General features: G+C 42.4%; 1 protein-coding gene across 2 annotated transcripts in view; it reads left to right on the top strand.

The window, feature by feature from the left end:
- Positions 1-15,167, top strand: part of SORCS3 (sortilin related VPS10 domain containing receptor 3) — a 586,644-nt gene extending 571,477 nt beyond the window's left edge. For both annotated transcript variants that reach the window (XM_077877720.1, XM_077877721.1), the window contains exons 22-27: positions 370-482; positions 4,026-4,157; positions 5,879-5,978; positions 6,966-7,071; positions 12,300-12,460; positions 13,206-15,167. In XM_077877720.1, coding sequence (XP_077733846.1) covers positions 370-482; positions 4,026-4,157; positions 5,879-5,978; positions 6,966-7,071; positions 12,300-12,460; positions 13,206-13,270 — 677 coding nt within the window. In that variant the 3' untranslated portion in view covers positions 13,271-15,167. The remainder of the gene's footprint in view (positions 1-369; positions 483-4,025; positions 4,158-5,878; positions 5,979-6,965; positions 7,072-12,299; positions 12,461-13,205) is intronic.
- The last annotated feature ends 215 nt before the right edge of the window (positions 15,168-15,382 follow it).

The following is a 15,382-nucleotide window of genomic DNA, read 5'->3' as shown; positions in this document are numbered from 1 at the left end:
CAAGGGGATGACAAGGCAAGGTTCCAATCCCATCGAGCCCAGCTTAATGCTTTGTTGTTGGCTCGGCATAATACTACCAACAATAGCAAAGACTCCTCTTTCTGGAGGTTTCATACTTTCATTTCAAGTAATATCTTTTACCAGAAGAAGGGTGTAAGATGCTAGGAACTCCTACATGGTGGGGGCATAAATCTACTTCCATTCACAAAGTCTTACCTTCTTTCAAAAGCCAAGAAACACACAGATAGGAAGGAATTTTAGGTGAGGCCACATGGAAGAGTGGACTTTTCCCTAAAGCACAATGATTTTGGCATCTGCTAGCCTGCCACCCCCCTCTCAGCCCTACTCACACATCTTCTGTCATTGCAGAGTATTTCCAGTCCCAACTTTTGTCATTCTCTCCAAATCTGGATTACCATAACCCTGACATTCCTGAGTGGAGGCAAGATATTGGCAATGTCATCAAGCGAGCTCTGGTTAAAGTAAGTTGGCTGTATCTCTGCTTATGTGTTAGTGTATAAAGAAAAGAACCAAATGGTCTGGTCCAGAATAAAATTTTATGGGTTAAAACCACCATTCTTCAGTTATATAAGGATTATCTCTCTGTCAAAAGAGAGACAAGAATAAGAAGGAAAGGTGGAGGGAAGGGGCAGGGGAAGACAGAAAGACAGGATCCGGTGTTTGAGGATGGGAATTGGCCCTGTCTTTATACTTAATTTTTCTAATACAGGAGTTTGACCTCTTTAACGAATAATAGATAGAACACTCATTAAATCTATACAGATATCATTCACTGGGCTTGTTCTTTGCCCACCAAGGGGGTTTCTTAACCAGGTATTCAGACTCACAAGACCACCATTGGCTATGTATGACAATCAGAAGGCTACATACAGACCAGAAAACAGAACATACTATCAGAGTAATAGAATTCTAGAGTTAACCCAACGTCAGACTGGCCTTAGAGAGCTTTCAAAGAGTTTTGTTATCCCTTTGCTCAGAACTAGGTACTAGAAGATAATGACAAATGCAACATGGGTTTTTCAAATGTAGAGGTCAGTCTAACATGTGACTAGCGGCAGAGGCATGGACAGTATTTCAAAAGAGTGTGGAGAAAAATATGATTCCCTCTATCCAGGGAAATGAAGGCTTAGCCTGTTATTCCTGATTCATTAGATACTTGTGAGCTCTTAGGGTGGTCTCTGCAGGGAATACTTGAACTCAGTTTTAAAGGTTACCTAATGGTTAACAGAGGACAGTGTCTTTCAGGTAGAATGAACAGTATGTGCAAAGCCATGGACTACTGAAAGAGCATAGCATATTGGTGAGATGGCAGTCATTCTACAAGTTGTGAGGCCAGTGTTTCTAGACTTGAGCTAGAATGGTTAGGGCAGCTCTTGAATCATCAGAGAAGCTCAAAGGGGACTGACAGACACCTAATAGCCCCTGGGAACTGGAAAAATGTTTTCTTAGTTAAGCAAAAAATGCTGACTATAGATTTATATTCAGATACCCATTGTGGTCACAGTACAGAGGACGGGCTGCTGAGGTGGGAAGTGAATAGGGTGGGGGAGAAATTTCACCATAGATGACCAGTTAAAAGAGTACTGCAGGGCAGCCTGGGTGGCTCAGTAGTTTAGCGCCGCCTTCAGCCCAGGGCGTGATCCTGGAGACCCGGGATCGAGTACCACGTCAGGCTTCCTGCATGGAGCCTGCTTCTCCCTCTGCCTGTGTCTCTCTGCCTCTCTCTCTCCCTGTGTCTCTCATGAATAAATTAATAAAATCTTAAAACAAAACAAAACAAAACAAAAAACAAACAAAAAAGAGTACTGCGGAGTACTGCGGTTCTCTAGACCAGACGTAACAGATCTCAAAGAGGAAAGATTCAAAAGGTACTTGGGAAGTTGAATAGTAGAATGGGTGACTAATAGGATGTAGTGGGAATGAGAAGGAGAGAAGCTTTTTGGTTCCAGAGCAGGGAGGAAATGGCCTTGCCCTTAGCAGGATCATGTCAGAGAAGCATGCTTGAGGGATACTAATGGTGTGATTTAAATATATATATATTTATTTATTTGAGAGAGAGAGCAAGAGCAAGTGAGCAGGGGGAGGAACAGACTCCCTGCTGAGTGAGGGCCCTGCTGAAGCCCACTGATGCAGGGCAGTATCTCATGACCTTGGGATCATGACTTGAGCCAAAATCAAGAGTGGGACATTTAGCTGACTGAGTCACCCAGGTGCCCCAGTGACGTGATGTTTTTATGTGAGTTTGGAGCACATGAGGAACAGTTGGGTGAAGATAACCGGAGGGATTGAAAATATGGATCTGAAGGTCAATTGGATATTCCTACTGAGGGCAAAGATGTGGGAGCTGAGACTATGGAGGTGATTAGACCCAGGGGAGGTGAGGGGCAGGGCCAACATGAATGCTGATGCCTCCCAAGGCAGAGGAGGATGATCCAGGGAAGGACCTGGAGAAGGAACTGAGAGAAAAGAAGAAGGAGGAGGAAAAATAGAATAATGCGAGAGAACATTCCTGTGGGGAGTTGTCTACCAGATGATCTTCATCTTAAATCTTTTTCCAAAAAGATTATTTTTAGAAAAGGGTGGAAATGTGACTACTTTTGTACGCCTATGACTGAAACATCCAGAGTTGTGTATATTTTGTATGATTGTGTTTATTAAAAACATACTACTAGCTTTTTATAAATGACTTGGAAATTATAATAATACTAATCAATAATAATAATCAGCCATACTGGTTGATGCCTGGGCCTTAAATCTTACAAGAACCTATCCCTCAGGTGTCCCTTTGGATGGGATAAAGTGACTCTAGACACACACCTCCAGAATCCCTCCAAGGTTGCTAACTGACTGATACCCCCTGAGACCACTATCCCCTGGGACAAAGAAAAGGGTCAACCCAGCGAAGGGGCATGTAGGGAAGAATAACGATACTCTTTACGGGGGCGCGAGGGGGATGACTCAGAGTTTTGTTTGCCTTAGGAATTTGCCTCCAGACAGAAGCTTACTTTAGGTTTTTATCGAAAAACAATATCCTTTTACTAAACACTCAGGAACAGAAAAAAAATTCACTCAGATTTCAGCATCTTAACACAACTTTTAGTGTTTTATTTTGCTTTTTTACTCTTACACATTTTTGTTTTTATAGGGTCGTAACCAAAGAAATGTAAGGAAATAGATCAGAATGCAGCTTTCATAAGTGTTTTTCCATGTTGGCTGACTGTACTAATTGTCATCATAATGGTGAAATAACATTCTAACCGGTGATTATGCCATTATTTACTTAATTTTTTGAATATTTGAGTTTTACTCTGTTTATTTGCTATTATAAATAATGTTTTTCCTCCTGTATGTAGCTTTTGCTGTATTTTGGATCATTTCCTTAGGAGAAACACTCCAAGTTACAGTTACTGAATGAAGGGTCTGAATATTTTTATGGTCTTTTGAAAAGCAAAGCGGCAGTGTGCATTGATTTTTAGTGCCGCCAGCGACAAATGAGGGAGCCTCTTAACGGAAGTCTCACCAATATTAGCAATTTTAACTTAATACAAAAAATCCTGCTTTTGTAAGTAAAAATCATGTAGCTTGGCTTCTTCTTTTTTTAAAATTTGCATTTCCCCACGTTTGCTCGTAACCTCGTATTCCTTGTTTACGGTTGGTATGTTCATGTTTTTGCCAGAAGCTCTAGTCCTCTCAGTGCAGAAAAATGGAAAATATGGGAGGAGCTTTAGCCAATGTTTCCAGTAAGCAATATTTTGAAGATCACTATGGTATTTTAGTTTCAGTAAAAATGTATGTAAGAGCCAGAGGAGGTAGCAAGACTCGTCATAGCACTTCTAAGCTATGCTATTCAGGAAAGAAAGCCTGAATATATACTGGGGCCTGTGCCTAACATGTTGTATTTAAAAACCACACGTGAGCCTCATACCCAGGTGTGACTCCTTGTTGTGCACTCGGGGAGGCTGGCTTCTCCAGGGCTTCACTCTGTGATCTAAACGTCTCTGCAGGTAACCGGTGTCCCAGAAGATCAGATCCTGGTGGCCGTGTTCCCTGGCCTCCCCACTTCAGCAGAGCTCTTCATCCTGCCCCCCAAGAACTTGACAGAGAGGAGGAAAGGCAATGAAGAGGACCTGGAACAAGTAAGTGAGGGGACACCTGGCTAGGGTACTTGCCTACACCTCCCCGTCTGAGGACACACAGCCTTACCAACAGCAGAAGGGGAGGGGGGGCTTCCTCGCATCCGTCCAGCGGCCTGTCCATCTGTCCAGCACCCAGGGCTCCAAGGAACCATCAGCCCTGTCCAGAAGATGCACCGGGGCGCTCAGCCTGCAGCATTCCCTGCACGAGAAGGGAGAGCGTCCCTGGCAGTACTCATTCCCGCACCTGCTTTCCTGCAGCTTCCTCAGGTCTCCTGTCCAGTGACCTACCCTGGGGTGAGACACAGGACAAAGAGAGGAGTTTGAGTTTCCCTGTCCATATCTGGGATAAACCTGCTTCTTGTCCTTAAAGACCCCCTCCCAGTCAATCTAAGTTCTGCTTCAGGAGAGAAAATGAACTGCTTTTAAACATGAGAGATGGATTGCTTCATCTTGTTTTGACCAAGGAAAAAGCATGTCCAAAGGGACTGCTTTCCTGTCCTCCTTGGAGGGGCCTGTAGGTCCTGTGCTCGGTGCACCGTCCCTGAAGTAAAGGAGCTGATTCTGCCTCTGTCACCCCCTGCTCCTACTGGGGTTTCGTGGGCCTTGCTCTGCCTCACCCTTCCCTGCCTTGCAGTGGTGCTAAGTTCAGGAGAGGGAGAAAAAAGTGAGTTGAGAGGCTTCTAGACAGCGGCACAAGGCACACATTTGCCCCCACACGAGGCAGTCGTGCAGGCATGTTCCGTGTCCCTCTGCTCCTTGTCTGGCTGTCACCTCATCCCATGGCCATCCACAGTCCTCCTCGGACAGCACAGACACCGGCAGGGTTAGTTTCCCTGGAAAATGAAGCAGATCCTTGCGTTGCAGGGCCGCGTATCAAAGTTGGCCAGAAATAAATTCAGCTTCTCAATGCATGCATCACTTTTACAAGACCTCTTTATTCTGAAATAGCAAGTGGCATGTGTGAACTATATTTGGAAGCTACAATATCCATCCGTTTAGATAAATAGGTAATTACGGTGATGAATAGCAGCTGTGATATTAAGGCGCGCGTACAGCCAGATAAGAGTTAGGGACCACAGCCCAAGCTGGCCTCGGCTTTCATGTGGGAATTACAGAGTGATTAAATCGATGTTATGTGTTCCGAGACTTGCCGGGGAAAAGTAAAGAGGAAAAATTATCCCATAAAAAGAAGGCCGCTTCTGCTTTGATGTCTGCTTCCCATTGTCTCCCAAAGAGAAAAAGCAGAGGAGTGGGCTGGGGACATACATGCCCACTTTAATCCTGGCAGGGGCCTCTCTACACTGTGTGTGTTACTTCATTAGATTAAAGAACTAATGATAGGTTGATGTCCTTTCATTGGAAACCACAATAGGTTGTGCTGTGGTGAGTTATAAAGGCATGGATGAAAAAGCACTGAAGCAGGGCTTACATGAAGCATCAATGTCTGTTATCAACTCTAATTCACTAAGTGACTTTGGACGTACCTTTCTCTGTCTCCCTCTGCTCTCCAGTATGAGCCAGGAACACCAACTACTTCCTTGGCCTCACAGGGCTCCAAGGGCTATGAGAACCACATTGATGAAAATGTGCCAATATCCTGTCGCCTGATTGAACTTGGTCATTGGTTGTCTAGTGACCTTGGCTTCTTGCTCCATGAGGGAGTGCTGTCTCATGCCATGTCTTTCTGTGCACCTCTCTCTCTCTCTTTTTTTTTTTTCCAGATTGTAGAGATGCTGTTTAATGCTCTAAACCAAAACTTGGTTCAGTTTGAGCTGAAGCCCGGGGTTCAAGTCATTGTGTATGTCACACAGCTGACACTAGGTGAGTGCCTGCTGGGATACAGGGAGAAATGGGCATGGTGATCTGTTATCCTGAGGAGAAAGGGGAGGAGATAATTAGCAGACACTTTTCCACAAATGCCTGAAAATAGCTCTGTGGGCAGGGCTCATGTGTGTAGTGATGGTGACGAAAGATTAATCACATCTTTCTTGGGGCTTCCTGTTGAGGTGGCAAGAAGACTTAATTAGAGGTAGCTTTGCTATTGAATCCTTGGATGACCTTTGGGAAAAACTACAATTTCTTTGGGCTTTGACTTAATTGTTCTTTCTTTCTTTGTTTGTTTTCATCTGCAACAGTCTGGATTATAGCAGGTCATCCTCAGGGTCTCTTAAATTCTGCGATTCTCTGATTCCATTAATCTTGTTTGGGAGGCCAAATGAGATAACTTTAAAATTCTTTTTGATTTACAATAGGTAAATCTAAATTGATGCAGGGATCAGCTCTAATGATTGATTTATAAAAAGAATGAAGTGTATGTCTCATTGGGCTCTCCAAGAGAGCCTATTTGCTAAATATCTCATATTAATATAAGACTTTTCAGATGTGGAGGTTCTAAATGTGCCCACCCAGCAGTGTTTTAGCAGAACAATGTAAAGGAACAAAATGAAACATTGCATCAATATTTAATCCAAAGGGGCCACCCATAATTATGTTGACAGGCACTCAGCCTGTCTAGGAGAAAGAGCATTCAAGTCCTTGTACTCCCTTCAGCTAGATACCCATTGCTCAATTTACACCAAGAATCATAAGTTTCCCCAGGCAGAGCTGAGAGGTTTACTTGTCCTCAGAAGCTGTGATTGAGAATACTATTTTCATATTAAAACCAAACTTCCTATGCCCAGATAGCATACAGTGCAGGGCAGTTGGAGACTAAATGTAAGAATGCAACCTCAGCTGGCCTCCTTTCTCCAGTGGGAAATCCTTCCATCTAGTAGCTTCCAAGTGAGCCATCTGCTTTTTCCTCCATAGCTCCGTTGGTGGACTCCAGTGCTGGGCACAGCAGCTCGGCCATGCTTATGCTCTTGTCAGTGGTATTTGTCGGCCTGGCTGTGTTTTTGATCTACAAGTTTAAAAGGTATGGCTACTCTAACTCAATTTTGATATTGGGGCTAGATTCTTGGATGCTGATTCTTCCTATAGCCAACATTCCTAAACTCATTCCAAATATGTGAAATTAATTATCTTCGAAGCTCTGTTTGGCATTGGGGGAAAGCAGGGATGGTTGAAGGTCAAGGAATAAATGGGTTTAAGAATCTGAACTCTATCCAATTTATACATATATTGAGTTAGGAAAATAAAAGATAACCTATGAAATCAATTTATTTTCTTCAAGAGAAGTGGAAAGAGTTTTCAAACCTCACCTAAATTTCTAAAGTAAGGTTTTGGATTTTTAGGAGCTTTTCTAAAAAATTTTTAGAAATTTAGCTGATTTTCTACAGCCTAACGCCCTTTCAGGGTGGTTACTTAACCATCTACTTAGATGAAATGCAGCGGAAATCTGGAGCGACATGGACACATACAAATACACATTTTCTTATCTTGTATTATAGCTGCCTGGTCTCTCTGTGTAAATTTGCATGCCAAAAATATTCAACCTTTATCTCTGTCCTTCCTTCGCCTGTTTCTAAAGGGCAATTGATCAGGAAAACCAAACTTCACATGTATTCAGAAATTATATTTGAAGGCCACAGGAGGAGTGACATCACAGGATACTTATTAAAACATGAAATTGAAATCAATAATTCTGTACCTTTATTTATATAATGTAAAACTTCTACCAAATGGTGTCCTGGTTCAGAGTATGAGCTCTGTAATCAGACAGACCCAATTTTAACTTCACATCTGTAGCTTTGGGCAACTGAATCTGCCTCCCTAAGCTTTAGTCTCTTTGTCTGCAAAATAGAAAAAACAATAGTTACTAGGCTTGCTATAGAAGGTAAATATAATACTATCTATACCTGGTATATACTAAATAATTGACAATGCCAAGCTACTACAGGTAACAGAGAACATGACTTCCAAAGGTATCTTCTGTGTCATAACACGGCATATGGTAGGCTCTCAAAAAATCATATCAGTGGCATGGAAATGTGCTTCATAAAAAGACTGCTCAAAGTAAAAATGTCATTAATAATTCTGAAAGCAAAACTTGGTCCTGGGAGTCATCCTAGACACTGGAGGTAATGCTTTTAGATTTTGATAACCATCAGATGTAAAGGTACCTTCCTCCACCCTCTCTCCCAGGCCTCCTTAGCTGCCCTGTGGTGCATAACTCAGGCTTCAATTTTTCCTCGATATACATCTCAGCATTACCAAACTAGCAGGAAGCCTTCAACACTCTCCATATCAGGACAGAGTGAACTTTACCTTCCTACTCAATCACTAGACCAGTGTGTGAGTCCCTATTATCTTGGATCAAGACATGTGAACCTACCCGCCTATGTTGCCTTTGAAGATGGAAACAAACCTTCATATCACAAGTAGAGAACAAAGATTCTATAATAGAAACAGTCTAGTCAAGGCAACACTCACTCATGGATATACTTCAGTTACATGCAGAGTACACTTTTATTCATCCAAGGATTTGATTGTGGGGAAGCCCAGTGGTTGCTGGAGCTTCAAGATCAACTAAACCAAATTTGTCACCTTCTGGCTTCTAGAATCTCATGGTTGCTGAGGACAATAGCCAGTAGAAGTCCTGCAAAAAGGTATCAGTGTCAGGCATCTCCAAACTAAGGCAAGACATCCTGTGACTTAGGAGGTTTTCTGTTGTCTTACCAATGCTGCTAAACATTCTAGACAGTCAATTTATTAATGTAGGCATCTCGAAATGTGTACATTGGAATTCTTGAATCTCTGCCATATAATAATGACATCTCTGAATTCTTCTACCTCTGTAATCTCCAGTATCAGCCAATTCTTTCTCTGTCCCTGACAGTGAATAGTGTAGTTAAGGCCAGAAGGAACATATACCACTCAAACTGGATGCACAGTGGAGTCCACCAAGTATAACCAGTCATCAATTACCTTTTCTGGAGGTTTTCTTCCAGGGCTAGAGCCCTTTGGTTGAGGTTCTATTGGGTCTTCTTTTATTTCTTTGGTCTTCTTGTTCTCCACATCACCTGGACCTCTATAGTGATGGTGCTGTGTAGGGTGCCTGGCCTGCTGACCAGTAAAGGTCAGGTTCTTCTTATCTGTGCTTCCCAGACCCTCCTTTGTTTCTTCAATTGCTGTCCCATAGAACTTTCTGTGATGGTGACAGTGTACCGTAATCTGTCCTGCCCAATACAATAACCACTTGTATGTCTGAGGACCTGAATTTTAAATTTTATTTAACTTTAATTAATTTAAATATAAATCTCTGCACCTGGCTGGCAAACATTCAGTACATCCAGAGAAAGGGCAGTTCTGTTTCTGTTTCCAGATCACTGGCCAGGCTGTTTTCAGACCTAATACTTTTCTCTGTGTTATCATTAGCATTAAGTCATTACACCACTTATCTATTCAACAAACATTTACTGAGTGCCCCCTATGTGCCAGGCACTGAGAAAAACCTCAGTGCCTCCAGTGGCCATTTAGCAGGGGAAGGAGAAGAGAGTTACCATGAGCTCCAAGCTTCCTTTAAATAAATATCACCGTTTCTCACATTTGATATTATTCTTGGATAGCTAATTTCTGAGAAATCTGCCCAACAAGACTTTCTCTCTATACTGTAGATCTGGGATTTTTTTCTGGTTATCCAAGAAAACTTTTGAGATTTTATATATTTTTCTGGCCTTTTTTTTTTTAAGCATGTCTTTCATCATGGTCTGAAACATACTTGCTTCAGAGAAATAGAGAGAGACCTAAATTGCCTCCTATAGGCTCCTAACACTTAGAGCTGGAGCAAACAAAAATGGAGGTTTTTATAGGTGACTTGGTTGATCCATCTTCCTTCTCTTAATCAAACTGATATGAATGTGTAGGCCAAGAGATCTCCCTAAATCTATTTTCCACCTTTCTTACCTGCAGAAATTGGGCTTAATCTAATATTCTCATTAGTTCTTCAAGTACATGTGTTAAATGAAAAGTAATTCAACAGGTTTTTAAAACGTAAACATTATGACATAAAATTGTTTCCCTCCCACCCATTATGAAAAATGTTCAAAAAAATCTGCCTGTTCTTTAGATATTAAAGATTATCTTTAAATAATAAAGAGAACAGTCTTTATAAGGGCAGATTTATCCAAATCCTCACAAGTATCACCAGGAAAGCAGGAAGAGGGAGGCAGTGAACTCTGACTACTTCTGAAGTACACAAACTTGTGTGATCAGGAATAGTTTGACTACCTCCAGCACCTAATAAATATTACAGCTGATCCCAACGTTCATGAGTAATATGTACTTTTATGATTAGAAGAAATCTAAGTCGTTAGGCTGCATTTCTATTTAGATAAGAGGAAAGTAAGGGCCAGCATGAATTTTTAATTATACATATTTAGAGAGCCTGAGATTTGCTGCCTCACATAGAATCTATTCATTTAAGGTCCTTGTAAATTATATTAAGCTGGTTTAGACCAGTAGGAGTCACAAGGACACCTCTCTTAATGTATGAAAAGTGACCAGTAAAGGAACAAAAACTGAATGTAAAGGAGTGGTAGAAACCACTCATGTTTCATACCTATTTTTGGATCCTTCCAAATGAATTAGCTACAAGCTAATTAGCTACAAGCAAGCCTTATTAAATGGCCCCACACTCTCCTAATTGGGGTTGGAGTGGGGAAAAGGAAGGTTGAAGCTTGAAGACACCACTGCCTTGTACTAGGGCAACAGAGTGATTCTCCTTTGGAAAATTACAGTATGTTCTGGATTGGGATGGGTATCGGATGTTTTAAGTTTTAATAATATCATTGCCCTTGATGAGCTTCAGGAAATATTTGGACTTCAATCCAATTTCCCCACCATTTAATGGGTAAGAGAGGTTTCTTTTAGAGATAATATTCCAAGGTAAAAATGTGGTCTTTCTGTTTGAGGATCTAATATATGAAATAGAAAGAGCACAAGTTTTGAGGTCATCTGTTCATTCATTCAGCAAATACTTACTGAATATCAACCACATGCCAAGCACTGGGCTAAGTTGCACCTATAGCAGAGAAGACAGAGAACACGAACCCAGCACATATAGGGCTTTTAGCGTAATGGGAAACAAAGTCAGCAGACTTACCTTTTATATAGCCCTAAACCCAGTACCCTATTCATTTTTTTCATAAACATTGTCCCATAATTCTATATTTATCACAGGAGAGGTAGGGTGGGCAGGAGACGCCTCTCAGAGCTATGTTCTGAAGGAAAAAAAAAGGACACCATCCTGAGAAGAGTAGAAGGAGGAGGGGGGCTGAGTTTGATATCCTAGATTCTTGCAACTCAAAGTTTGGGGATCAGACCAGCAGCCTCAGCATCACCCAGGAGCTTGGCAGAAATGCACCATTTCACCCCATCCATCCAGGCCTTTTGAGTCACAAATGCATGTTAGCAAGAACCTGGGTGAGAAATAAGCACATTAAAGTCTGAGAAGCACTGGGTTAGAGGGATTCACAGGATGCTACAGGCCTGGGACCCAGTAGGTCAGGGGATACAGAAAGGCATCAGAAGATGAATCCTCCAAGAAAATTTCAGTCTCAACCGCCCACTCCTCCAACCTCAAGTCTTTCTGCCTTGTTTCCAAAGCTACAACCTTTGTGTCTTTGAAGGAAATTATTTAGCTTCTCTTAAGCCTTGCCTTTCTCCTCTCCACAATCCTACAAGGAAGCTATTGTTATTCCCATCAAGCAGATGAGGAAACTGAGTACCCAAGTATTTCAGATCTTTGGCCCATGGACAGTGTTCCGAAAATAGTAGCAATGGCTAGAGGCCTTTTCTTTCTTGGCTCTTCATAAGGGAAACCAATGTGAATTGATTAAATTGATGCAACCTTAGAAAAAGATATGAGTCTCAAAGTCCAGCTCCTTGAAAAACTTAATAATGGAGAAGTATTTTGAGGGTTCTAGTGCCTACCTGCTCAATGGCATCAGCCTTATGTTTACACCTGCTTGGTTTACCCCAGAAGAAGGTGTATTCCTCTGGGAATTCTGTGGTTTACATCTCCCCTCGGTGTCTGGTCTCTGGCCTTGTGTTGCTTGGCCTCATGGCTACAGTGTCTAGGTGACCAGCCCCTTTCCCTGACATTGGCATATCCTATAAATAGCTTCTTCCTCCCCTGAAGGCCCAGAATCTCCCAATGGCCCAAGGTTGGAGTATCCTGTGATCATAATCTGATTTTTGTAGGAAAATCCCTTGGATTAACATCTATGCCCAAGTCCAACACGACAAGGAGCAGGAGATGATTGGGTCAGTAAGCCAAAGTGAGAACGCCCCCAAAATCACACTCAGTGACTTCACCGAGCCCGAGGAACTGCTGGACAAAGAGCTGGACACCCGGGTCATAGGTATGTGTGCTGGTACCTCCAAGCCCCCGTGTCCTCTGTCCTCCACACATAAGGGCAGTCAGCCCACGGGGCCTGTCCTTCAGCAAGTGCCAGACTGGAGGTGATGGGGTGGGAAACAGCTGACTACAGAGGCACAATCATGTTTTAAAATTTGTCTGCTACCTCTGGCTACATGAAAGTGGAGGGCTTTTTTTTTGTTTGTTTGTTTTTGTTTTTTTTTCCCTTAGAAGTAGACCAAGATTAAAAGTGCTGGAGTCAGAGTAGGGGAGGGATGAGGCCAAATATCCATTACTGTTGGGATTTTTTTTTTCTATGAAGCAAAAGCAGTAAATGTCCTAATGAATAACCAGATGCATACAGGCTCTGGCAAATTCCTCATCTGTCAAATGGGAATAATAGTACCTATCTTCTAAAATTGTGGTGATACCGAAATGATAGTACGGCATTAACATAGCACCTGACACACCACAAGTGTTCACTGCACGTTGCCTCTTACTGTCGTTATCAGTAGTGTGGGAGATGGCAAGGCATCGCTCCTCCCTTGTGTGCTGGTGTGGGAGCTGGTGCACTCTAAACACAGGTGACCTAAGTCAATGAGCTGCTAGGATAGACCATCCAGGTGTCCCGTTTATAATAAATGCATATTAAACACCTGTTCAAGGTAGCTTGATATTTAGCAGTAAATAAAACAGACGAAGATCCTTGCCCTTGTGAAACTGATCCTCTTTGCTTCTCTCCTCCGCAGGAGGCATTGCCACCATTGCAAACAGCGAAAGCACAAAGGAGATCCCCAACTGCACTAGCGTTTAATACCAACAAGCCACGTGGTCAACCATCTTTCTGACTTTATTTTTGATGATTACTATGACTATTATTATGGGAAAACGAAAATGTCTTTTTTACCTTTTGTTTACCAAGGGTCCCTCCATAAATAGCAGGCAGATGCTTAGCTTTGGGAGACAAAGGCATTCTTAGCTGATTAAAATGAGACAAAAGGAATAAATGGCTGTATTTGTGCTAAGGGCAAAGGATGCATCTTCCCATGGCTTTCTTGCTTTGTTCTGCCACTGACCGACCATGTGAAGACTCTCTTTTTCCTTGTGGTCTCTCCCCCCCTTTTTTTTTATTGTTTAAGTTTGGTTGGCTTTTCATTAACCTCCCACGTCCCCACCCACCCACCCATCATCACTAACACCCTCCCCCCAGCACACACACCTAAAACACAGACCATTCCCAGCTAGATCTGCAGGAGGTGGGTTGGTGGGGAGTGAAAGTTGCTGCAGAAAGCGTGCACACCTTTACGAAAGATGCCCTGCCTCGTGCATGTCAATAGCGAGGCTACAGGTGGCTTACTGTATATAATTACAATGTAAATAGCTTTTTATTTCCTAAGAAATAATTTAATGTTTAGTAAAAAAGAAAACAGAAAAAAGAAAGATGCGTGTGTTGGCTTATGCACTCACCCTCAGAGCTGACCAACCCCCAGGCCTGCGAGACGTGTTGGGTTCTGGATGCTCTCCAGTTGTCTGTCACACATAACTCTTGCATCTCTGTATCCATGCCATAGCTGGTTTCTACTTATGTATATAAAGGGGGGCGGGGGGAGGGCTTCTTTGGGACAATTAGTAAAGGAAGGATTAGAGTGACATCCTAGAACAAGGGGTCTTTTTGTGCCATCAGTGACATAGAAGAAGTTGCAAGAGGAAGCCCACCAGAGACTCCAAACTGAGACGCAGGTAGGGAAACAAGGCTTCCCCTCCAAAAGGAAAGCATTGAGGATATTTATCAGCCTGAGAAGATGCTTTTCTGTAAAGAAGGTTGGCCATAGGTCTAAAAGTGACAGCAATTTCTGCTTTCTGGTTGGGTGCTGTGGGAATGTATAATCCTTCGGGAGAATTCATGAGCTACTTTGAGCTCAGAAAAGTCCCCTGGGCACCTGGCGAGGCCTAGTGAGTGCATCTGGGCACAGGATGATCAGTGAGGTTGGGAGGGACGTGGTGTTGGTGGCATCGTGAGTCCATGTAAGCCCTGCAGGCCAAATAGGGGGCTAGCCTTTAATGATATTAGTCAAAGATGATTTTAGCAATGCTGTGCTATTTGCTTGTCAGATGTACACAACTTCCTTACAGTCAAATGTCTGCCTTCACTTCCCTTAAGCTAGTTCTTGCCCCTGAGGCGTGTGGCTTTCCAAGCCAGCTTTCTCGTTTCCAGCACCCCAGCCCCTCCACACATTCGCACACTCCACTTCTGTTCCGTAGGGTCACTTCAAGCCATGCCGTCAGCATTGTTTTCTTTTCAGGCTCAGCCTGAGTCCACTTGTTTTAAAAAATGATATACTGTATATATATATGGGAGGAAAGGCCGGATTTTGTACCTGTTAATTTTTGTGAGAGATCCTTTGCGTTCTTCTCTGTGAGATGCTGAGAGAATGCGACCTAGAGAAATCCGACCGTCTACAGCATAGATCGGGATGAGGAGTGTTTCTAAAGATCCTGCTTTTTTGTTCCAAGGGTTAAATGGGGCAGACAATTGCAATACTTGTACTAAATACTGGAATACAAATGCATGAGTCATGTCTATATATACAGTATATGTACATATACTGTTCTTGATTTTATTGTTCCATTTGAATATTTCTACTGTAAAAAAAAAAAGACAGTGGTTTTGAAATTGTTGAAAATAAATGTATTTTTGTACATCAAAGCTACATACCTGGCTGAGATTTTTCTCTTTGGGCTGTTTTCTTCACCTAGTGCTATTAGTCAACTGTCACTGCAGTAATGCTACATGGCCAAGAACAAAACAAAACAAATATCTTATGACCCCGATACGTATGTTTTACTGGTGAATCTCCAGGTTGGTTGTGGTTTGGATGATTGCCATCGAAACTGACCAGGCTCTCCTGAATCAGTCAGGATTTTG

This window comes from Canis aureus, chromosome 29 (assembly GCF_053574225.1).
Source record: "Canis aureus isolate CA01 chromosome 29, VMU_Caureus_v.1.0, whole genome shotgun sequence".
Taxonomy (NCBI): domain Eukaryota; kingdom Metazoa; phylum Chordata; class Mammalia; order Carnivora; family Canidae; genus Canis; species Canis aureus.
This window is presented reverse-complemented; position numbering and strand designations above follow the sequence as displayed.